Source organism: Stenella coeruleoalba (genome assembly GCF_951394435.1).
Source record: "Stenella coeruleoalba genome assembly, chromosome: 9".
NCBI classification, from domain to species: domain Eukaryota; kingdom Metazoa; phylum Chordata; class Mammalia; order Artiodactyla; family Delphinidae; genus Stenella; species Stenella coeruleoalba.
In genome coordinates, this window is record NC_137155.1 from 55,903,971 (window position 1) to 55,928,893 (window position 24,923).

Sequence of the window (24,923 nt, forward strand, 5' to 3'; positions counted from 1 at the left end):
TTTACCACTGTGCCACCAGGCAAGTCCTTTAACTGCTTCTTGCCATGTGATTTGTAGTCGTACAGAATTTCTCTACCTTCCGTTCTCCTCTTCCCGAGTTTTTAGGCAGGCCCATCTTACATACGTTTGTTACCAAACTCTCATACACTCTAAAAGTTTTGATCAGTTTCCTTATGGGCTTGATCTAGTTGTGTATTAGCCACCTGTTCCCTCTGTTATTGTTTATTTATATATTGTTAAAGATAACATTCTTATGTTTGCAAGTTCATGTGTGTCTCCACATGTGTTAACTCAAATATTACAGATTAAGAGGACCCTGCTTCATGGCTCTAAAATAGATCATGTGAATTAGAGATAAGCAGCTCCAGTGCCCACCAACAGCAAATTTATTTGTAAACAAAGTTAGCTGCCTCAGGAATCTAGAATTTTGAGTTAGATTTTCTTAAGGTTTAACAAAAGAAACCTTCCCTTGGCAAAAGACTGAGGTTAAAGAGTGGTGACCAGTCTACCTTTTCCTTTCTTCCCTGAATTTAGATAGGAATCAGTGTTTTAATTGCAGGAAAGAGCAAGACTGTGGTATCTCACCCATCAGAAATCAGATCCCTACCAAAGTCTTAGGGTGTTGTGTTTGGGAGTTCATCTATTCAACAGCTGTTACTAAGGGTCTACTGTGTGTCAGGCTCAGGGGTAGGCAGTGGGCATACAGCAAGAACCAAGCAGACAGAGTCCCTGCCCTCAGGGAATTTGCATACTAGTCAGATAGACAACAAATATATCAGCTGGCGCTAAATGCTATGGGAAAAAAAATAAAGCAAGATAAAAGAGACTGATATTAATGGGAGGGGTGTGCTTTTTTATAGAGTACTTAGGAAAGAAAAGTGAGATGGTGATATTTGAATAGGGACCTGAAGGAAGGGGGGCCGGGGCGCTGGGAGGGGTAGAGATGGGGGGAGGTGAGCAGAGGGAGCACCTTACAAGCAGCAGGAACGGGGAAATGGGGGAGGAAGTTGAGAGAGTGCTTGCTGTGCCTGAGGCTGAGCGTTGGGGCATTTGCCATGTTTATATGGTGAAGATGAAGAATCAGCAAAGGAGAAGTAGTCGGTGAGACAGGAGAGTAGAGAGAGAAGGTACTTGGATGCCAGGTGAAGAACCTGTTTCCAGAAAAAGGGAGTAAACTCAGTGAAATGTTGCTGATGGGTCAAATAGGTTGAAGACGGAGAACTGTAGCCTTGCGGGACTCTGATATGCTGCTTCAGTGGAGGGGTGGAGACAAACCCTCACTGAAATAGGTTCAAGAGAGAATGCAGAGTCCGGATGACTCTTTAGAGGATTTTGCTCTCCGGAGGAGCAGAAAAATGGGATGGGATCTAAAGAGTAATGTGGGACCAAGGGAGGAACTTTTCAAGATGGGAGGTGTTAGTGTGTTAGTAGGCTGATGGGAATTAGCTGATAGACAAGAAACAACTTGACGCAGAAAAGAGGATAGGGCAGCAGAAGCAATGTTCTTGAGCACACGAGCTCCTTGTGATCAAGTACTTGAACGGAGAGATCATTTGAGGCAGGAAGACTAGCATCCACAGTGTCAAGAGGGAGGCTGAGTTTGTTGTATAGTTTGGTACAGTGAACAGAGAAGCAAGTAAAACCAAGTGGGCCACCAGCACATCAACTTCCTTTTCTGCTCTTGCTTTGATTTCTCTCCTTGTTTCTGGCATCTGTGGATTTCCATTTCTTTGACCTTCACTTTTTTGTTTTTAAGATGAACATTTCTGTGGTTTAGAGTGGGGGGCAGTGGTGCTGTCCTTGAGTTATTAGTCCAGTGTGTTTTGTTGCTGGAAGAAATTAAAAATAGATCCTTTGAAAGGATTTAAGAGGCCTTGATGTTATGTTATAGGGGAAACATTATACAGAGAACTTTTAATATAATTGAAAGTATCAGAATATACAGTATATGCTAAATGATAACTATTTGAATGTTCAGAAAAATTCTCTTGCCTTTTGTCTCCTCAGTTAAAGGTGGAAGGACTCATCTGCGTAAATAAGCATAGTTGAAAATATCAGAGATGCTAGTTTAAGCTTTATTGTTAAACTTTATTTTTTCAAAATAAAAATATATTTACTTTTCCTGATTGTAAAAGAAATACATGTTTGTTGTAAAATATTCAAACAGTACAGAAATGTATAAAGTGAAGTCAGCTCTTCTAACCCACCCTGAAGTCCAGGGGCTTTATAAATGCATATAATTTTAATTATCCAGATCAGAACAGCCTGTCTCACAGTGAGTTCTTAAAAAGGACAGGACACAAAACTGACCTTTGTTTCAGAATTAAATGTTTGATAATGTAGCTTTTGACTTGTGGGTTTTCCTGATCACTGAGCAGTTAAGTACACAACGGTTTTAAAGATCTGACTTAATTGATGAAATGCGGATTTGTACTTAGCACATTTTGGGGTCCTTTTATAGGAGAATGAGGTACTAAGAGCTGTGGATCACAGTTCCCAGCATGAGGAAAATGAGCAAAGAGCATCAACCCAGAGGGAGAAATCACTACAGCAGAAGAATGAAGAAAATAAAGTAGCAGATAAACCTGCCTGGGAGGCAGAAAAGACCTCTGAACCTAGAAACGAGGTAAGCAAGTTAGAATATCCTGGCCGTACCATTTTGGCTTTAAGGTAGATTTTACGGCTTTTGATAGTTTGTGTTGAGAATGAATTTTGTGTATGTGTGCCTTACCATTAAGTAAACCTGATACATGAAAATACATGTTTTTTTAAAACTGTGGATGTGCTTATTTGGTTGACGAAGGAATCAGTCCACAGAACATTGTATCTGGTTAAACTCACAGACCCCATCCAGAAACTTGCTAGCAGGTTTTGCTGTGTTTGCAAGGGATAAAGAGATGGCTGGCATCCTGAACCCAGGAATCCTCAACCAACCAACCAACCATTTGCAGAAGCAGCCAGGTTGGCCCCTGCAGGCATATCACCCTCAGTCAGCTGGGACTCGGGCGCAAGTCCTCACTTAGTCTCCTGGTATGCCATGCTGAAGGGGCAGTCCAGGAGCCCACTTTGCATCTTTGACCAGGCCGAGTAGGATAACCTCCTTGGCTCCTCTCTATGACCACACTCATCAGCAGTGAAAAGGGTGTGTAGAAAGATTAACTCCAGAAGCTAGGCTGAAGGGAGGGATTCTTCCTGTAGCCTGTGCTTCCTCCCTCCTTTCACCTGGAACATAATTCTGCTCATCCCTGCTGAGGTCCTAGCCCACAAGCCTGGCAAACAAATGCTCCAGACGGGTCTGGAGGTTCCACAGACCTTTAGCCACTTGACACTTCCCCTGGCACCCTTGCAGGTTTTTCTTGCCCTGATGGGTCTCTCTCAGCCCTGAACTGCCCCAGGTGGCATTTGGGCCATGCCTTGGCCCTTCTCAGACAGCCCACCATCATTGTAGCCTTATTACCTATGTAACATCACACCGAACATCACATGATTGACAGTGGAGTCAGAAAACAGCTCTGCTCCCTTTGCCCACCCACCACGCCCCCACCCCCTCCAGCCTGTTCTAAGCTGTTCTAGGGAACTAGTTCTTCCCCTACACGCTGGGTGAAACCTGGGACAGACCCTGTGACTTCTAGATAATCAGACAAAAATTTTTCTCGTGTCATCCCAGTGCAGCAGTTGATAAATATAGCCAGTGTTAATTCTCAAAAACTGAACTGAAATTTAGTTTTTCCCCTCCTATCCCTGCTGCAGCCTCAAAGCCTGGCTGAGTGGAAAGGGGTGTGTGTGGCCAGCTTCTCTTTTTCCCCCGTTTTTCCTCCCTTGCTTGTACAGCCAGCCGTCTTGGAGCTGAGGGTGTGATGGGTGGTAGGAGCTTAGGAAAGGTGTTCCTTGACTGGTGCCAGCCTGAAACTGTTTTCCCTGGACTGTAGGATGTTATTTAAAACTGCTTCTCTGTTGGATGGGCTCTTTCACTTCACAGGTTCTTTGGAGACCCCACCGCCCAGCTGGGAGTCCTTCACCTGCCCTTCTCTTCACAAGGACACATACACCTCCACCTCCAGGTGGCCTCTCAACCACGTGCTGGTCCTGGAAACCTGCACCTCACCTCCTTTATCAGTCCAATCACTTCTCTAACAAGCCCTTGCTTGGCCTCTTGCCCTCATTTTTCAGGCAAGCTCTGGATGCATATCTGCTGTGTTCCCTAAACACACCATGTTTCTATGTGGTTTCTAAGTCCCTTTTTGCTAGTCTCACAGTGGGGAGCTCACCCCAAGGAACCCTCCCATTTTCACTTTACCTCTCAGGCTGTTTTATGACCTACAGTTGAGGATCCCATTGCGGCCTGGCATTTCACTGTGAAATGCAGGTGTTTCCATCTGCCTCTGCTCTTACCCACTGTTGTTCTCCCCAGGCCTTGTGTTTTCCTTGTAATTCATGTACCTTTCTGTGGCTTTACCACCTGCTTATACACACACATCAGTGCCAGTGAACACTGAAAGAACCATATTTGTTTTGAAGGAGACATTTCAGCTCACTTTCCTGAATGCCTCCCAAGTTATCTTTTTTGAGGCAAAAGATGTTTTTTTTACCAGTCTCTTTACCACTTCACTGTGTATAGATTTATGCTCTTGGTTCATTTTTCTCTTGGGTATGTCTTTGCAATTACACCCCTTCACCAGACTTCCCAGAAAAATAGCAACTGTGTTCTCTAGAATTACCTATAGTAACTAAGGTAGTTACTATCACTGCTAGGTAACAGGCACTCGTTAAATAATAATGAAGAGATAGATGAAGTAGGGAGCTTTCCTCAGAATTTAAAATTTGACTTGAGACAAACATCAATTTGAACAAAACCTTCTAGAAACACATCACTTAGAACATGACATGACAATTACACACATTTCTTGTAGAAGCGTCTAACAACGCGTCTGCTCTCTTACTGAGATATGTTACTTAGGAGGGAGTTGTCTGTGACCAAAGTGAATCACTAGCATTTGAAAATACCTAGGATGACTGACATAATTCACTCTTTAACAGTAAGTTCTTTCTAGCCCCACTGCAAGCCTGGACTTGGCTAGCTGTTAATGAAGTAAAATACACAGTATATATAGGAATATATATATACTGCTCTGAAGATACTTTCCTCTCACTAAAGACAAGTTGAATTTATATATTGCTTCATCTTTTAAAAGGTATAAACTCCTAGTGATCTCTGTTCAAAATGCAGTGAATTCTTGACGAAAAATAGAACTGTTTGTATTTTATGTGAAGATTTAGGAAGGAGGATGACTGCAAACAGAATGCTGTCCATAGTTAAAGCCCTCAAGTAGAAGGCATCAGCCCGTGAGATTCTGAAGAGAAGTGAATGAGATTTTTTTTAAGAGGTGAAGGCAGGTTTAAGGGAAACACAAAGGAAGAGGGAGGCCCCCCCATGGACTAGCAGTTACCTGAAGCCAACACAGCCAATACCACCCTCAAGAGCAGAAAGGAACCTGGGGAGAAATACAGCTCGATGAGGTGTCTAAGGGACTCTGTCACACCTTGCACCCTCCCATCTCTTGCCTCTGTCTCCTGTGGATCACCCAGGGGGCTAGCTCCTCAGACCTCTATCTCCAGGGGCACTGAAGAGGAAAACAGGTATCTAAATAAAACACATCTTTGACTAGCTAAGGAGAAGTCCATAATTCATTTTAAGCAGAATGATCTTCATACATCATATTCTGCATATTAAGGGTTTCGGGTTTCTTTTCTACAAAGTGTTATTTACCTACAGTTAAGATTTGTTTTTGCAGGAATGCAGATTTGTGGTGGTGTTGTTATTCATTCTCACACTTGTGACCATCAGGCAGATTTTGGTCAATGGCTAGCCAGGACTGATGAATCAGGTTTATGAAATTTCTTAACTAGGAATCATTTTAAATAATCCAACTGGTGAAGAAGTCTGCTACCCACTAAGAATGTGTCATTTGCCAGTTAAAGAAGAACAAGAAATCTTATTATTCACCAGTTTACCTTAAGTAAGTCCTATAGCATCCATAGAAATAGAAGCCTTGAAAACATGGCTTCATAGAACCCAAGGTATTTTGCAGACAGAGAAACCCCTAAAGTAAAAAGTTGGGGATGGGAATTACACACAGCACAAGTCAGGAGTTTGAACTTGCTAACATGTAAAGACATCCCTTTGACACATCAGATGCACAAATCCTGGATAAGACAGAATGGATAGTATCTGCAAATGTATAAGTGAACTCAAAAGCAAGACACAGAACTCTACAGATACAAGCAGCAAAGAGGGAACTCAAATCCAGAATTTAAGACAATCAGGCACCCAAGGCTGAACTGTATCCAGATGCCATGACAGAGGCTGGAGTTGGAGAGTTCCCTGCTTTAAAGCTCAATGTTTAAAGCCTTTTCTGGTTCAGGAAATGAGGAATAGAACAATCCTAGCCACCAGCGAGGAGACAGAGCAAGGAAGCTGTCCATCCAACCTTTAGAAATCAGAACACTAAATGGTGTGGATTCCGACTACCATCACCATTAGGAATCCTGAGTCAAGAAAAGGTCTAGAAAATGATACAAAAACTGGTCCTTGCAGAGGAAAGTATAAAACCTAGTTCATACTAACCCTTGGTATGTGTCATTGCTATAGAAACTGTTCTCAAAGACAAGCTCACCTTTACATAAAGAAAGAAAAAAGTGATAGAATATGAAAATCTAAATTATTTCTAATAGGAGTCCCAGGAGAGGCAGGGAAGTATGAAGGAGAAGCAGTATTCAGAGTTTATGGCAGAATATATCCAAAATTAAAATGATCTTATGTCTCAGATTAGAGGAATACAGAGTCCCAAGCAGAGTAAGTAAGTTAAATCCCAGACATATCACAGTGAAATGGCAGGGCAACAAAGACTAAGAAAAAAATCTTTAAAACTACCCAAGGGAAAAAAAGATTAGCTGTTGTAAAATGACAGACCGATAGCATATTAGTAATAAATGCCATAAGACAGGGCTGAGGGAAAACATTAAGCGTGAGAGATAAACTATCACTTAAGCATGAAGGCAAAATAATTGCAGGTTACAAAGACTAAAGAGTTCCTGGAGCCACTCTAGAGAACTATCAAAGTAATTATTTCAACAAACTTAAACCCTTAAGGCAGGAGACAAAGCAATAACAAGTTGATAGAATTTTGGTAACTCTAAATATCTTGTAATCAATTTGGAAAGTTGGCTGGAGAGGGACAAATAAGGTGGAACTAAGATATAAGCTAAAGACATAAGATGAAGAACGGTTAGGGCAAGAATGGAGAAGTCATCAAGTTAAAAGGTTGTTTACAGCAGGATGTTAAAATACTGAGTACTAAAAAAGGAATAGAACGTAAAAATTTAAAACTAGAGATAAAAATCCAGCATGGATATAACACCTGGTTACCCTTTCCAGATTAAGCCTAAAAGCCCGAGTCAACCACTTCAGTCTTAATTTAAGTGAACGATGCACCTTCTTTTTCTAGATACATCGAAATGGAACAGACACAGTTTTCTCTCTGGAAGACTTATTTCAGTTGCTTTCATCACAGCCTGAAAATCCACTGGAGGTAATGGGAATCTTGGCTTTTATCCTTGCAGGAAATATATCTGCAGTGACCTCTCTCTGTGAATAAACACAACCTTATTACCTAGGATACACAGCAGTTTAAACTAATACTTAGATAACGGTTTCTAGTGCATTATTTAAGCACAGACTTAAGATTTACTTCTTATAGAAACACTTCTTTGGAGAATTAGCCAAATATGTATAGTTCCCCCTTCCAAATAATCACAAAGATATAATCAAATTCATAAAATCCATATTGAATCAAAACGGCAGTACACAACTTGACAAACTAAGGCACACCTTAGTTTTTCTGGCAGCATTACACTTTATGCTGGTCCAATTTGCTTTTAGATACCTCTCCCCCTGCAGTTAAGACTGTTTCACTAGTAAGGTATTAGAATTTTTGAACAAGACCTGCTTTCACATTAACATAAATCTTTCTAATTTCTCATGATGTTCAAAGAACAGGTCTTTCCTGACATAGCATATTCTCACCTGGGCTCACATCATGTATTCTATTGCCTGCATTATTTAACTAAGGGAAGTTATTCGTAGCCAACAGCATATCCTTACTTACATAGAGGAATTAACACGAGAAGAACAAGTACTGTATTAGGTACTAGAACTGCTACTAAAATAGTTTTATGTTATAGTGCTCTTTTTTCCTTTCCTTTTTCAGGGCATCTCACTGGGAGACAGTCCTCTCCCAGGAAGTATCAATGATGGCATGAATTCTCCTACACATTATAATGCAAATTATAGCCAGGCTGTAAGTCACGATGTAAATCTCCATGAGGCCATGTTGTTGTGTCCTGACAATACATTTAGAAGGGATCCAGTAGCAAGGACTTCACAGCCACAAGAACTATTTCTGCAGTTAAATTCTCCTCTTACCAATCCTGAACAGACCCTTTCTGGAACTAATTTGACAGGATTTCTTCCATTTGACAATCAGGTGAGGGACCTAACAAACCAAGACCTTCTGTATGACCTTGATGTAAACATATTTGATGAGATAAATTTAATGTCTTTGGCCACAGAAGAAGGTTTTGATCCAATGGAAATTTCTCAGCTTTTTGAAGAACCAGATTCTGATTCTGGGCTTTCCTTAAACTCAAGCCACAATAGCACTTCTGTCACCAAGTCTAACTCCTCGCACTCTATATGTGAAGGTGCTTCACTTTCTAGTAGTGAATCTCTTTCCCACCGTGACTTAGAAGGGGCTGTAGGAGGCTACTACCCAGAGCCCACTAAACTTTGTCACATGGATCACAGAAGTGATTCTCATTTTCATGGGGACTTTGCATTTCAACCTGTATTACATAACCACACTTACCACTTACAGCCAAGTGCACTAGAATCCACTTATGAATCTTTTTCATGGCCTGGCAAGTCACAGAAAATAAGGCGTGGGTACCTCAATGACACAGACAGAAACTTAAGCCGTGATGAACGGCGTGCTAAAGCTCTGCACATCCCTTTTTCTGTGGATGAAATTGTCCAGATGCCTGTAGATTCTTTCAACAGCATGCTAAGCAGGTACTATCTGACAGATTTTCAAGTGTCGCTCATCCGTGATATTAGACGAAGAGGGAAGAATAAAGTTGCTGCTCAGAACTGCCGTAGGCGCAAACTGGATGTAATTTTGAATCTGGAAGATGACGTATGTAACTTGCAAGCAAAGAAGGAAACCCTTAAGAGAGAGCGATCCCAGTGTCACAAAGCTATAAATATAATGAAACAGAAACTGCACGATCTCTATCATGATGTTTTTAGTAGGTTAAGAGATGATGAAGGTAGGCCAGTCAATCCAAACCAGTATGCTCTTCAGTGCAGCCGTGATGGAAGTGTTTTGATTGTACCCAAGGAATTGGTGACCCCAGGCCAAAAAAAGGAAAACCAAAAAGGAAAACGAAAAAGTGAGAGAAGAAATTGAAGATGGATTCCATCCATACGCATAAAGTCGTAATGTTCAGAAACTGATCAAAAACCATTGAATCTGCTTCGAAGTTTAGCTCAAGTGTTATCTACTGCTACTTGAATCACTCAGTTAAGGCTACATTTTGAAGCTTATATGGACCAGTTTAGGACTTCAATATCAGACTTGGGGGCCTGTTTCATGAACTAATGTAGAAATAGGGTGACGTGATGGTCCCTTCAAAGAGAGCAAACACATTTCAAAACATGTTTTTATGATTTAAAATATTTTCATTTAGAGTTTTCAAGAACTGTTTTAGCTTAATTGATGAAAACTTATGTTGCTTTTTCTGTGGAAATAAATTTTGTATTTGATTTTATAAAGTACTAACTTTCCCCTTTTATACAGAAATTCTAAGCAAACTTCTCTTCCAAAATACCCACATTTAAAAACACAGGTGAATATCTAGCAAATCAGGCAGCAGTGTTAAATTTTAAAAACTACACAAATTGATCAGACTCAAGTCAAACCGAATATAGTCAACACTGAACTGACAAGTGAAATCCCACCCCCCCTTAGACCTAACACATAAAACATGACATGAAATAGACCAAGCTCTACACCAGGATGCCCAAACAAAACAAACAGAAGCTTTAAAATATTACTGCATTAGGCTTTAACACCTGAAGACAAAGAGCCTCCCTGCCTCCCATAACTAGAGTTGCCTGCATATACAAAAATAGGACTAATTCCCTGACAGTAAAAGCCAGCCTGTAGGGATAGCTCCACATCTAGAACACTGACAGCTCACACCAAAAAAAAACCCTATTTAATCAAAAATGTACAGGAGGCCCTACAAGAACTCAGACCACCACTAAGGGATGATAAGCACAGACTTTGTAAAGAAATGAAAATACTGAAGCAAAATGAAAGATATTCAGAGGCAAAAAGACAGCCATTTGATAAAAAGGACAATAGGAATGGCACTTGAAATGAAACCTCAAGAATTTTCTGAAGACAACTGCCCTGTCACGGTTTGAGAACATTAACATGAATAGTCTAATATCAAAATTAGAATCAAGGTTGTCAGATGTTTTCTGCGGTTATAACTGCCCCAAAACGTAAATGTCACAAGTCAAAGTTATTTTGGGTTACAGAAATGCAGGGTGTGGGTTTTTATAGTAAACCTTTATACTTTAAATTGGAGCTAGCAATTTGTTCCAAGCCCCACGTAGTAGCAAAATGCTTCTAGATGCAAGTTTCGCTCTTCTGACCAGTTTTGTGCAATAACCACTTTTTCAATGGTGACAGGCTGGCTTTTTGCAAGGGAGCCCACCTCAGATATCTTAGCTTCTTAAATACAGAGCTTCAAGGCACATTCTTTCAAGTCTACATACAATGTAAAATGCCACAACCAATTATAAGTTTTGAAACTGCAGGTATCCCAATTTGCTCAATTTCAGTGCTTGCTCTTGTCAGGCTCAGCATTCTCCCCAATCCCTGAAAATATCCAGAACATCAAACGGGCAAAAAAGAGGCGCACAGCAGAGACAGCTGGGATTCAAAACATTCGCAGCAACTGAAAATTTAAGATCCATGAGGTATTTGGTGCACTAGTGACCAAAGGTCAACGAATGCAGCTTTCACCAGCCAGTTTCATCTCATTTGCCATAGTCTAGTTTCTGGACAGTCCCTTTGAACAAATACCACACTGCTTTCCATCACTGATGTCAGCAGTGAAATTTTCACACCACTATTTTAGCCTAAGCTCCCTACTTACAGATTAAGATACACCAAGATTGAATATTCTGCTAGTTCAGTAGTCTTCAAAAAAAAAAAAGCCAGGTTTTATCAGTTGAAAGGAATAGGTGGAATGTTGAGAAATTTTGATTCTCAAGCTTTTATAAACAGATCAAAATGTCAAGTTCTAATGGAAGCCATATGCATTTTAATTTTACTGACTGTTGAACAGCTGTTAGCTATCTGACCCATTCCTTAAATAGTGAAATCACTCTTCAGCTAATCTGAACAAGACATGGATAAACAGTCAAGACTTACTTGAATTGAGAAACAGTTCCATCAATCAAGGTTAGGGGGATGATAAACTTAAGTTCCCAAGTGTCTCTAAGTATTTGTTTGGGGGTTTAAATACAGACTGTAGCCGCAAAAGGACCCACAGAACTAGGTAAGATCAGCAGTGTTTACACCTGTAAATCTGGTAGTCTGTATAACTGGCCTTCGGCCTCTTTGAAGCATGTTTTTTGCTAGGCATCATTTTCCCTCCTGATTTCAGTGGACTGGCCCAAACTTACATTTTTTGCTACTCCCAACATAAAAGCAGTCTTACCTTCCTTACCTATAGAAAATACTGTTATTCCTGAAATCATCCCTATCAGTTGAGAATTAAAAGTGAAATCTGGTTCCGACAGGCTCTCAGCATCTCATTTGTCCTTTTCCTATTAAAACCTTATTTACTTTTCGTAGCTAACAACAGGCCATGATGAAATCGTCACAGGGAAATAGAACTATTGCGTGTAATCTTCAAGCAACGTGTGCTCAATATGATTTGGATATCTGGGTTCCATTTCTAGGCTGGCTCCAGTTCAGCACTGACCTTTAGAATACAGGAGCAGTTAAGAAGTCAGCCCAGCTGCCAGAACAACAAAGTGAACAAAGTCATCCTATGGAGTACATATTAGTGCTTAATAATTTAAATATTTTTCACTTAAATAGTTTAGTTGCAGTAATAGCAGAGCAGCATTAGAATCATTGGGTAGGGGGACTTCCCTGGTGGCGCAGTGGTTGAGAGTCCGCCTGCCGATGCAGGGGACACGGGTTCGTGCCCCGGTCCGGGAAGATCCCACATGCTGCGGAGCGGCTGGGGCCGTGAGCCATGGCCGCTGAGCCTGCGCTCCGCAACGGGAGAGGCTGCAACAGAGAGGCCCGCGTACCGCCAAAAAAAAAAAATCATTGGGTATACCACCTGAGAATATTTGTTCCGAACTTTAGACTGATTTAAAATATAACTAAGCCACAATGTACACACGCACTTTGGGTATACTGAGATTAGTGATGTTTTCTACCTTCTGCAAAGGCACCACATATCCATACGTTTGAACTAGTAATTGTCATTACTAAGGAACCAAGACACGATTCTTTTAAAGCCTCCCTTAATTGCCTCAGTACTTTTAAATATTAAGAATCACTTCAGACCAACTTTAACATACTCATGCACTTAATCGCAATACTGAAAACCACACAGAAGATCCAATTTCAAAAGCTTTTACCAAAGAGGAAAACACTCCAGGTATGGGAGCCATCCCCCAAGATGGCTCCCAATATCGTGCTTTTTGGTCGTCATGTGAGTAAAACCCTCCCCTCCCACACTGTGATCACACGATAACTTACAAAAACAGTGGTTGTATTTTGAAGATTCTTTTGTTGCTTCACTATGGGTAAAGGAAATAGCCAGTACCAACCTTCAGTCCTGTCAGCAGGCCATTTTGGATTCAAATATTCCAGCCCAAGTCATGTTTTCCCTGACTTACACACAACCCTAAGTTTCAGCTAGAAATCGCACAGCTAAGCTGTTTCCAAACTGCTGACCTACAAAAACAGTGAGGTGAAAATTTTAAGTTCTCTAAAATATTTCCTTTTAGAACAAAACCGTCCTTAAATCTCAATTTCTAAAAGAAAATTAGCAGCTCAACACACACAACATATACACACACAAAATACTCAACATTACCTATTGCATGTTTCAATAAACTATGTCATTTCGCCCCGTCAATACGTAATACAGATGTCTTCCCCTATTTGTGCTAGTGTTAAATGCTGGGTATTTTAGGGTTGTATTATACCAACTTGATTTATCTTCAGAAGTTAACTTCTTTGAAGAGCCAGACATTTTTAAGACATTAAGAATTATTTTTTCCTAGTAAATCCACAGCCAAATGTAAACAAATTTATAGCTGACAATGGACGCAAAGCTCATCTTCCGTTAGCCATCATTAGTTTGACTTACCTGTGAGATACCTCATATCAAAACCAAAAGAGATAGTTAGAACAAGTCAACTTTACTTTGTCCCCTACTATTTTTCTGGTTTTTCATCATTTCAGGTGAACATCCAAGTAAGAAACTCACTGCTTGCTATTAAATTTTATCCACCATGTTTAACCCTTCAAGACAACCACCTGATACTAAGTGTATAACGAAACAGAGCTAATTCACATTTGAGAGAAACTAATGACAGATTTTGTCTCAGTGCCTTTTGCATAGCCACTTAAACTTGGTTGGACCACTTTAGCTGGTTAGAATCTGTAATGACTTTTAAAACACCACCAGCAATGTTAAACATACAAGGCAAAGCCAGAAATCTGTAGCATTATTCAAACGCTGAATATACAGTGTATAAAGAATGGCATTTTATTAGGGACAGCCAATAATGTCCACAGTGCTTTTCTCGTTTGTCTATCCATATTGAAAGGAAAATGGCAATATGCATTGCTTTGTGAAACTGCTTTAGAAATCTAGTGGATGGCAATCCTTTAGACAACTTAATGTTCATAGAACAAGATTCACATTTTATGTGTAAACATTACACCAAGTATTTGAATACAAAAGTATTTATTTTAATAAACTTTATATTTAAAATAGAATTTTAATCTGTCTACTCACAAAACCTAATTCAAAACACGATACATTTCTCTCTCTAGCTGAACTGATGTTACTCTGTTACAAACAATACTCAATTTGTAATTGTTTTATATTAAGAACCTGTACTAAATGAAGTCTGTTATTTTATCAGAAAACATTTCCCTTTAATCTTAAAGAGTGCTTTTTAAAATGAAGGCACCAACAAGAACTACTTTCAGATGGTACAGAATTTCTTATTTCTTGAAGATTCTGTGGTTGACCACTTCTTCATTAGTTACCTGCAGCAAGACACCTTCCTGCCAAAGGAAAAAAAAAGTATCTGAAGAAGTTTATCATGTTTGTCCAAAGAACCTAAATAATTTCAGTGGTGGTCTTAGGATCAAAGAAGACTCACAGGTGCATACAGTAGAATATGCCCTGATTATCACATTCCTGAAAAGGCAATAAAGCCAGGCAATCAATCTCTGATGACATCTAAGAAATGAAACTTCAGCAGCCAACCTACGTCTCTCCTATAGGTTAGGGATTGGGAAAGAATTACCACATTTAAACCTAAGTATTTAGAATTGGATATATACAAGATTTATAATGTAGACACTTTTATTCATAAATATAAATTATCTGAAAGTAGATTTAACCATCTTGCCCTACCTTCTCCTTAGCCTGATCCTGATAAGCATGTAAAGCTAGAACCGTATCAAAATAACAGAAGAACAAAACGTCTTTATTTTTAATAAAAAAAAATCCCTAGTTCACTCAAAACGCTTGATCCAAGAAATGTGAATACACAAGGGTGTAACGATGGGAAATTTCATGATTCATTCAACTTGCAGCCTAACTTTTACCTACCATTTCACTACCAACACCACTGAAGGAACCAAGAAAAGCTTTATTAATGATCACTTGGCTTGCCTCAGCTGTTGAAATGAAGCACTTTACAGTCTTTGTGGCAGCAGAATATACGTGTCCATGGTTCATATCAATGCTAAAATTCCAGCAGGGAAAAAAATGATATGTTAAGCACCTGAATCTTCATAGAGGGGGAGGGGGATGGGAAAGAAGGAAAAAAAGGGGAAAAAAAACAACCAAAATAATTTAAGTAAATGACAGATTGGAAAACAGGGTTTATAAAATTATTCTCTTGAGTTTATAAATTGTTAAACTCAATTTATAGCTATGTTAAACTACATGAGAACCACTATACTGAAAGACCATTAAAGAGTATTAGTTTATCTTTTGGGGAGGAAAATTAAGAAAGGAAAAGTAAATGAGATCTTACCTAAAGAAGTTTAACTGAAGCTTAGAACTATTTTGCTCTACACCCTCAGCTTTCGTTGGCATCCTTATAAACTACTGTAGTTAAAGCTTTGTAGAAACAGCACAGTTTCTTAAGACTGGCTGAACTTAGTAGCCGTCAAGAGTTCTCTTGTACTAGACCTGTATCCCTGAAGAGTACCTCGCTGGGGTTATTTCCTTTCCTTGCATTGAAGAAGCAGCATCTAAAAGATCTAAAAAGGTGTTTCTCCTTGCAGAGATATCCCTTAAGTTATCTAGATAATTTAATCCTGATGAATTGCAGACAACACACTTGTATCTGACCAGCATTTATCTTACACAAATATAACAACAGCTTTGCAATGGACCTTAATTATACTACCCACTCCTTAACTTATTTAAAATAAAAAGTCTATAATTACACAATTTCCTTTAGAATTATTTTATTAAATCATAAATGTACAACAGCTTCTTAACTCTACACACGCACTTAAATTTTTTTTAAAGGAAAAACGTTATGTCTTATTACACCATGATCCTGGCTAATAGCTTTTCAAAACTTTGAGAAAAATCTTAAAAAAGGTTTCACATGTCACCTGAAACTTACAAATTTAACATTATCAAAGAAGGAATGCTTCTACACTCTTACAAAGACCACTAGAAAGAAACAACAATTAAAAAGCTAAGAAACTGTCTCAAAGGCATTTTTTTTTTTTTTTTACAATCCTTCCTCCACAGTAAGGTAATGTTATTAAATAATCCAATCCATTCACAAAATGGCTCTCTGCATCTGCTCTGGTGTCTTCTGCCATATCACTGCATATTTATGCATGACTGAGATAAGAGTTTCCTTAACATTGTTATTTCGATAACCTGAAGCTGTTCTGTTACCTCTGGGCTCTCATCCTCTCCTATTTATACAGTGAAGCCTGTTTCAACAGAAGTAAAGAGTAAAAAAAAAATAGGTTATGAAATTATCCATCTAACCAGATTTTAAGGAAAGATAACATGATCCTAAAAAGCTTTTAACTCCTGGCAGCTAGGTCTCCCAAGACATTAATAACGTGAAACTTAAAAGCTACTTACCCATGGTAAATAGGAAGAAGCTCAATATCGGCTTCTCCCTCCATAACCCCCACTTCCTCCACTGCCTCCTGGACCATAGTTTCCTAGAATTATTAGAACAAGAGAAAGCAAACTTATTTTGATTTCCCAAGTTCTACAGTTGATTTTATTTTACAGCCATACACTCCCTAAAACATGCAGATCAGAGACCATACTTGTTTCTAGTTAGCATCGTTAACTCAAGATTAAATTATCCAGATTCACAGATTTTTCAATTTTTTCCTTTAAACTTGAAAACATTTTACTACTGCTTCTCCTTTAGAGGGCTCTCTTCCATGATCATTTAAATGATTTTTTAAGAAAGTATACCCAGCATAAACATAAGGAATCTATTTCTGTCCCACTAACAACTCTCAACGATGATTTGAACGAAAAGTTCAGATTTACTAAATTAGCTTTCTAAGAGTCATACAAAATTTACACCACTTGCAATATGCTCAGCAATTTTATCTGGCTTTTTCTTAATCAGCCAAAGCCACTGAAAACATCTAATCCACTTCACTAACCCCGAAATATTTTATATCACTGAACATCCCACCACAACAATCCCCCCCCCCCCCAGTGATGTTACATTTTTCTTTTCCCAAAAATTTACTCTCAATAACACTGTATTTGATGGGAAGTGTTACCCAAGCATAAATAAACTTGAAAGTTATCTCTCTTCAAAGTCATGGAACACTTAATATTTTCATCACAAATTTGAAAAATCTAATAAATTACCTCCACCATATGGTCCTCCCATGTTTCTGCTACCACCAAAGTTTCCACTCTTCATTGGACCGTAGTTAGAAGGTTGCTGGTTATAATTTCCAAAATCATTATAATTTCCACTTCCATAATTTCCTGTAAAAAATTTGGAAATTTCTGTACAATAAACCCCATAACACAACCAAATATTAAAACCAGTGGTACATGCTAAGTACTTAAAATTCCCACAGAAACAAATCAGAATAAATGCAAAACACCTATCTACAATTCTACATTTTTTTAAAAAGACAACCATCAACAACAATGAAATGAAAAATCTCACGTGTTGAAAATCATTAATTCCAATCCAAATTCCCACATAAAGATGCAGGTGAATTTATTACCTCCTCCATAGTTGTCATAACCACCTCCGTAGCCCCCACCCTGGTTGCCATATCCAGGTCCTCCACCACCATATCCTCCTCTTCCTCCTCCATAACCAGGGCTACCTCCAAAATTGCCACCTATTATAAAATAAGCCTTTAAGTAATTACTTAATATTTTCAATGCCATTTGAACACCCACTTCCAGCTTTCCAAAACACGTATTTTTTAAGTAAGATATTCGTTCTACAAAATCTCTAAAATCCTCAAGGGCAGATTCTAATATCCATCCTTGGTAAACGGTGGGGAGTGCCTACCCACTAACAACTGGATAAAACCTTTAGAAACAAATACCTGTAATGCCACGGGTCTCCCCTAAAACTAAAGACACATCATGGATTCTCTGGAAGGTATCCTGAAATCCTATTTATGTTTTGTGTAAGGTTGTAGGTGGGGTGGGGCAGACAAGATGTGTAGACTAATGGAACAAAGTAGAAGTACCACATCTTCCTGCTGGTCCAAAAGATTATGTTCCCAACTCATGTTTCCTTGTGAATTACCATGTCTCTTAAATAAAATGCCCACCACCCTTCTCCTGAGTAGAAATGGGGGGGAGGACCAGAAATTAGCAAACTTGCACATGTAATTAAACTTAAACTGGTATTCTCAGATTGCTTGCAATAAGTAAAAAAACTCATCTTTCTCAAACCAAATCAATATTTGGATTTCAAAGCAATATTGGAAATAGTGAGATTTATGTGACTCCTAAGTCATGCCTAATGAGATCAAAACCAGAAATAAGGCCTATTATTTAGATCAGTTTTAAATGTCTTGTTCCTTTCTATTAAGACATTTGTCAGCAAGTATCACTCTTTTCTGTACTTCAACAAAACATACCACTTGATAAATTTAACAGTGGCTCACCATCTTAGCTAGACACAGAAGCACACTTGTGTATGTTTTGGAAAAGTTCCTTCGGGGACTTTTGGAACATTATCCTCCTGGACTCATCTTGGTAAGAGCTAAGACAACACAGGGCTCTTATATACATTCCCCTTACATGTTGATCTTGCTCGTAACCACTTTTCTATACTTTTTCAGGAAAACAGTATACAAAATATCACATCTATCTCCAATTCTCTTGCTTGAAAAACAACAGGACAGCTTTAAACAGCATTTTTAAATTCTCATTTAATATCTACCCAATTGATTTTGCAAAAGTACAAACACCTACAAACCATATTTTTCCTTTTATAATTTACAACAAGTAAGATGCAAAACAGAACCATTATCACCTAATCCCTTTACAAAAGATAAAACATTAAGAAAAATTTCATGTATACACTCAAAAACGGACAACACAGTGTGATTAAACCTCAAGACGCGTAGAAGAAACTGACCTCCAGGTCCTCCTCCATACCCATTATAGCCATCCCCAAATCCACGACCACTTCCATATCCATCTGTTATGGGCAGGAAAAAGAAGATTATTTTCCTGTGGTTCATGCCACTCAATTCCTTACCCTCCCTTCCTCCACGTTATCTATTAGTATCTATGAATAAGAATTATTAGGAACCCATTCCCCTTAAGCTGTACACTGGTGTTACTGTATATTTTATGCTGTATTTTAGTGTTAAAAATACACTAAAGTATGATTCCATTTCATCATCAGGATAACTGCCTGATTTGGGGCTTGCACTTGGCAAACCTCCACTTAAGATATTCATTTATGAAAAGAAATGACAATGGACAGGGGCAGTATTTCTGTTGGCACCCCACTACTTTAATTCAGATTAACCTACATATAAAGCCCAAAGCAAAAAACAAAGACACAGACCTCTTCAAACCTACACATATAAGCCTCTACAGTATTTCCACCGACTATTCAGGAATACCTCATAAATTTAAGATGGCTGCACTATCTTAACTTTTCCAGAAACTGAAAACCATAAAGGATCTATGCAATTATTTGCCCTTGACTATAACTACAGGACTTTTAAAATGTTACCTCTTGCCTAGCCAAATCAGAATATCCCATCAGGACAGAACCTACATTAGACCTTAAGAATAACTTTTTAAAAATCAGGCTGGATTTCCTAGATTCTAATTAAAACTCACTCATAGTTTTCAAGCACATTCACCCTTCTAAACTTAGAAGACGGACTTACCAGATCCTCCTCTGAAGTTACTTCCTGGTCCTGGTCCAAAATTTCCACCACCACCACGAGAATCTCCAAAACCAAAGTTGCCTACAATAAATACCCTGGTTAGTAACAAACACTTATACAAATAAATCTTAAGAAAAAAATGGAATTGAAGTTACCTCCTCTTCCACTTCTAGAACTTTGGACTTCCTGCATTTCTTGTCTAGATAAAGCCTTCCTTACTTCTGCATTATGACCATTGATAGTATGGTATTTCTGCACTGGAATGAAAAGTTCAGAGTCCATTAAGTCAGCATCCTATAATATTAGCCAAGTTACAAGTTAAACTTTACTTTAACAAAGTTTTAGGTGTTAACATACTCAAAACTTAAAATGTGAAAAAGCCACACCCCTAGCACTTATGGACACTTACACACAATCTTATCCACAGGATCATGGTCATCAAAAGTAACAAACCCAAAGCCTCTTTTCTTTCCAGACTGCCTATCGGTAATTATCTCAATGGTATCAATTTTTCCATATTCCTCAAAGTAATCTCTAAGATGATGTTCCTCAGTATCTTCTTTAATTCCACCTACAAACAGCTTCTTCACAGTTACATGAGCCCCTGGCTTTCCAGATTCCTGAAACAGAAAAAATCATCCTGACTGAAGAAACCACAAACATAAACAAAGGCACACTATCTGAGTAACACACATGGCTTCTACCCTGTGACCAAATACTAAGGCAACTTATGAATAAGAACCTAATCTTTGAAATAACTTAAGTCTAGGAAATTATAAGTACAGAAACCCAACGAAGCTCTATTAAAGAAACAAAAACACCTTGAGCTAAATACAGATAACTTTGTTCTTTCAAAAATCACTTTCTAATCTTGAGCAAGAACAAAATGGAATTTTCCTCAAAACTGTTTGAACAAACAAGTTATGTATTTGCTCACCTCTCTTGCAACAGCACGTTTTGGCTCAACCACTCTCCCATCAATTGAATGAGGTCTTGCAGCCATGGCAGCATCAACCTCAGCCATGGATGAAAAAGTTACAAAACCAAATCCTCTTGATCTTTTGCTTGCAGGATCCCTCATTACCTTTAAATCCAAAGGAGTGATGTTACCATTTAATCTCATCACTTACAGCATTTTAAAATAATAAATATGAATTTTAAAGTGATTTTCTCCATGATTCACTCATTTTAAACAGAGAAACCCAAAACTTGAAGGACTACTATCCCTAAGCACTTCCACACTTAACGTACCACACAATCTGTAAGTTTTCCCCATTGCTCGTAGTAGTTCCTCAAACTTTCTTCTGTAGTTTCAAAGCTCAAGCCACCAATAAAGAGTTTACGGAATTGTTCCTTTTCTCTCTGCAAAGGAAAACATCATTTCAATTTTTATTTACATTTTCTCTTTGTATGCAGGAAATTAAATTCTTAAATATGAGGTGACCTGCTGGCAGAGTACCTTTTTCCTCTCCAAAGGAACAGTTTCTAAAGTTTTCTGGGGGGGAAAAAAAAAACTTACATCAAATTTAAACCATATGTTAAACTGCATTAGTTGTGTTACACCAAAAAAATTGCCTCAGCTGAACTACACAAGTTTCAAAATCATTAACGCTTGATCTAAATTTACTTCACATTAAATTATTTTAAACAAATCTAGCATAACTTAGTTTAAAAAAAACTTTCTGAAGAAAAAGGAGCAAATCTACTCCCTGGTGACTGAAAAGTTAAGATTCTTATCAAAATCTGCATTCAATCCTATAACCCAGAACAGAGAACTTTTAAATATTCCGTTTAAATATAAATTTTTAAAATATAAAAATTGTTGCTTTTTTATAACCAAGAGTTGCCATTTATTTCAGGATTCAGTTATTTGAAAAGTGAGTTTCTCTTCGTTGCTCCCTCTGGTGGTGATTCTAATGCAAAGCAATTTTCAAAAACCTAGTATTGTTCTCTCCCCATACACCAACTCTCCATTACAGAAAATTTTAAGCGTTCAATGTAGGTACCAAAATATCCGTAAAATTTACCTCTCTTCTGACCAAGGCAGAATAACTTTCATAATTAACGGTGTCTAAAACTTAATAAAGTTTTAACATAGCTAGTTTTTGACATGTAGACAACACAAACAATCTGAACCGTTACTGAGCTTAAAAGCTGAAACATAGTTAAGACACTGTGATCATCTCACTTTTCAAAGCCATAAAAATATTTAAATGACCACTGTGACTATCCCGTAGCTACAAAGTACTACAATTTACACTTCACCATGTTGAACTTAGTGGTCTTCTGGCAAATTACACAGCATAAACAACTTTCACATGTGAAAAGAAAAAGAGCCTGGGCTGAAAACTCAATCCTTACAAACCAGCAAGCAAATAAGTTGCATTAACAGCTCTGTATTTGGGGCTATGAGTTAAAGCAGGCTGGGTCATTGTTTTCAGTTGACTAGGTTAAAAAACTAAGAATATTCAGAAACGAAAGTTAGTCACAATGTCCGTGACCAACTGTTATCAAACAGCATTACAACTTTCAACCCATAGTTCTATGAAGTTCCTCTCTCCATGCATGACATTCTCCCAACAGCTCAGAAAATACAGCGATAAGCAATTCAGTTTTTTCCCTATATAGTTAACTTTTCAGGATTCTGAAAATTTTGAAAACAAATTATCAAACTAGCTCCTGAGACACTTAAAAAACAATTATAGAAGTTACTTAGCATACTGATATTTGGACTCTTAAGCAAATTTTATTTACTCCAAATATTGTCAGTTAATAGGCCTTTTAAAACCCAAATAAATTAAATAGATTAAAAAATACATCTACAACAACTTTTACAAATCACTAACAAAGGCAAAAACTCATTACTTACCTCATTTTCCAAACTTACCCGCTGTCCACTATCGATTACAAACAAAGTTATTTTATAAGCGTGCTTAGGGTCAAGGAAAATACCCAGGTAGACCCCCTTCGCTTGAGACCTTATGCTTATCAATGTAATCATCAACCATGATTGCAAACATAAACGAGAAAAGCAAGTGACAAAGTTCAAAAACATAGCGGCCCAGCCTAAAAGTTTTGTATATAGCAATACACGCATTGAAGGACTGAACCATGTTTTAACCAGAGTACAACTATAAAGTCATTTTTATTTCATTTTCATCATGATTTCTAACTTATCACTAATAAATACCTGTGGTCTTGCCCAGTAAAGATTAAATTTCCCAGTAAAAATAATATTTAAAATACAAATACTACGTTTCAAAGAGAATCCTTCAGGAAAATAAAGGATTCTGAACCAAATACCGCCCCCCACAGACCTCCTTCCCCCACGGCCTCCCACACAGTCGGTAGTAAGCTGATGGCTCTAAATCTGATTCTTCATTTCTTAAGTTTCCTACGATTCAACTGCCTTTTTAGTTACCGCAGACCCAGATAAAACCGTTACTCAAATAAACAAGGGCTGGAAAACAAAATGTGGTCTTCATACTACCGCTCGCCTTAAACCGGGCCCGACACCCTATACGGTTTTACCTCCTAAGCCTTGCGAACCCGCCCTGGAGAACGCCGCCCCCTCCCCCCGCCCTTCGGTGCGGCTCCTGAACGCAATGGCGCCATTTCATCGAGGGGAAGGGAGCGAGCCTCTAATGAGGTGCGCAAGACTTTAAAGACCCGAGCTCACAAGACACTAGGAGTCCACCTCGAAACGGCATGAAAACAGTCCGAGAAAAAAAAAATAGTTAACCAGTTCTAGTCTTTGTTAAAAGAGTCAAACTAGTTGAACTTAGAGAGTTAAAAGGAAAACACTGCGAGGAAGGAGAGAAATGAAAATGGCGGCCGCCAAATCCGGTTCCCGGGAGGGGGGAGGGGAAGCTCCGCAGTCCCGCTCGCGAGGACCCGAGGCCCGCCGAAACGCTCAAGCGCGGAGACGCCGGGGCCCCCAAACCAGCGTGCTGTAAAAAGGGAGTAAGAATTCCTGCCTCCGCGCCCCATTTTCACTAAAGTGGGGCTGCGTCCGCCATGTGGAAGCTCCCCATCCCCCACCCCCAGCAAAGGGAAATGGCGCCGGGAGACTGAGGGTGGGGAAAGCGCTGTACAATCAGGCCTCCACTAACGACCCCGCTTCAAAAACATCCTGAGACCAGCCGCTTCTGAAGTGGCCCAATTTCGCTGCCGCTCTCCCACGGAGGCGGATGGCCGACTTCCAATGAGGCGCCAACGGCCTCGCCATGCCCTTTCCAACAACTCATTGATTTCAAACCCGTTACCTCCATCGCGGACTCAGTCGCTTCAGCCCGATTTCCCGCAGCCGAGCGAGATGAGAGAGATCTCCGCGGACGAACACGAACCGGACTCGTCCTGGCGCTGTAGTGAGAACTGCCGCTGGTCGAGAAACAACACCGCTAGGAGCACCTCCACTCTGGACCCGGCGCTGCTGCTACTGCCGCTAGAGCCGCTGCCGCCGCTTTTCTAGAACCTTCCCCCCGACTAACGCGTCCTCCCCTACGTCAGGCCGTTGCGTAAACGCCCTAACCGCCGCCAATGGCGGGAACGCTCTACGACCTCCTTGCGCCAACTACGTGCCCCTCCCCCTTGCGGCCAGTAGTGGTGCTTGACGTCAGTTGCGTAAAAGGGCTCTGTGAATTGTGGAAGGCTCGAGTTCTGCGTATTTGACTCTCGGAACTGGGTCCAGCCCCCGCCTTAGCGCAGGGCAGGTGAGAAACGGTCGCGCATTTTCAAATTAACGCTGTTGGGAGGAGCTTAATCTTCAGCCCAGAGGTCCAGCCCCCTCAACCCCGGAGGTGGTCTTTATAGCAACACTTTGATAATCTCCCCCCACCCTCGTCTTAAAAAAAACCTAGTAGCCTCCTCTACTGCCTTTTCCCTCCCCCACCCTTCCTCCTCTGCGCGGAGGACCGACTCGGCCCCTTCCGGAAACACCCGAAGCGGCTTCTAGTCAAAAAATTACACTTCACGCTCCACCAACCCAACCCTGTCCAACGCTTTTGGGGTCGACCTCGCGGGTAGTCGAAAGGGGCGCTCGTTTTTATTTCCCGATTTCCCCACCCCGCCACCTACCCCCTGCGTTCGGAGGCACCCAACCCCAGGGGCAAGGAAGTGGGC

The 24,923-nt window shown here is 39.6% G+C and overlaps 2 protein-coding genes across 10 annotated transcripts in view; one reads left to right on the forward strand and one right to left on the reverse strand.

Annotated features, from left to right (window-relative positions):
* The window catches only part of NFE2L3 (NFE2 like bZIP transcription factor 3), a 35,478-nt gene extending 21,518 nt beyond the window's left edge, over positions 1-13,960 (forward strand). Inside the window, exons 2-4 of the mRNA XM_079932241.1 lie at positions 2,462-2,626; positions 7,506-7,589; positions 8,268-13,960. Of these exons, the coding sequence (XP_079788367.1) occupies positions 2,462-2,626; positions 7,506-7,589; positions 8,268-9,524 (1,506 nt within the window). The 3' untranslated portion in view covers positions 9,525-13,960. The remainder of the gene's footprint in view (positions 1-2,461; positions 2,627-7,505; positions 7,590-8,267) is intronic.
* A 181-nt stretch (positions 13,961-14,141) lies between these two features.
* On the reverse strand, positions 14,142-24,626 carry HNRNPA2B1 (heterogeneous nuclear ribonucleoprotein A2/B1). Of its 9 annotated transcripts, none has more exons than XR_013829884.1 (13): positions 24,068-24,626; positions 21,262-21,297; positions 21,054-21,164; positions 20,740-20,886; positions 20,212-20,422; positions 19,958-20,059; positions 19,803-19,883; positions 19,034-19,096; positions 17,655-17,774; positions 17,284-17,406; positions 16,525-16,607; positions 15,076-15,148; positions 14,142-14,459 (listed from the first exon to the last, which is right to left on the reverse strand). XR_013829884.1 is itself a non-coding variant. In XM_079932244.1 (12 exons), the coding sequence occupies exons 1-11, from the start codon at positions 24,071-24,073 to the stop codon at positions 16,546-16,548; spliced, it is 1,062 nt and encodes a 353-aa protein (XP_079788370.1). In that variant the 5' UTR covers positions 24,074-24,626; the 3' UTR covers positions 14,143-14,459; positions 16,525-16,545. The 9 variants fall into 9 exon arrangements, 5 of the variants coding, with proteins under 5 accessions (XP_079788370.1, XP_079788369.1, XP_079788368.1 ...); XR_013829885.1 differs by adding an exon at positions 15,443-16,367 and having other exon boundaries at positions 14,147-15,148; positions 24,068-24,353; XR_013829886.1 differs by having other exon boundaries at positions 14,147-14,459; positions 15,076-16,367; positions 24,068-24,353.
* Positions 24,627-24,923: the final 297 nt, after the last annotated feature.

Coding starts and splice junctions, on each gene's coding strand:
- HNRNPA2B1 (XM_079932244.1), bottom strand. Junction 19,097..19,802: donor TAACTTCAGAGGAGGATCTG/GTAAGTCCGTCT, acceptor TGCCCATAACAG/ATGGATATGGAAGTGGTCGT. Junction 16,608..17,283: donor GGGAGGACCATATGGTGGAG/GTAATTTATTAG, acceptor TAATAATTCTAG/GAAACTATGGTCCAGGAGGC.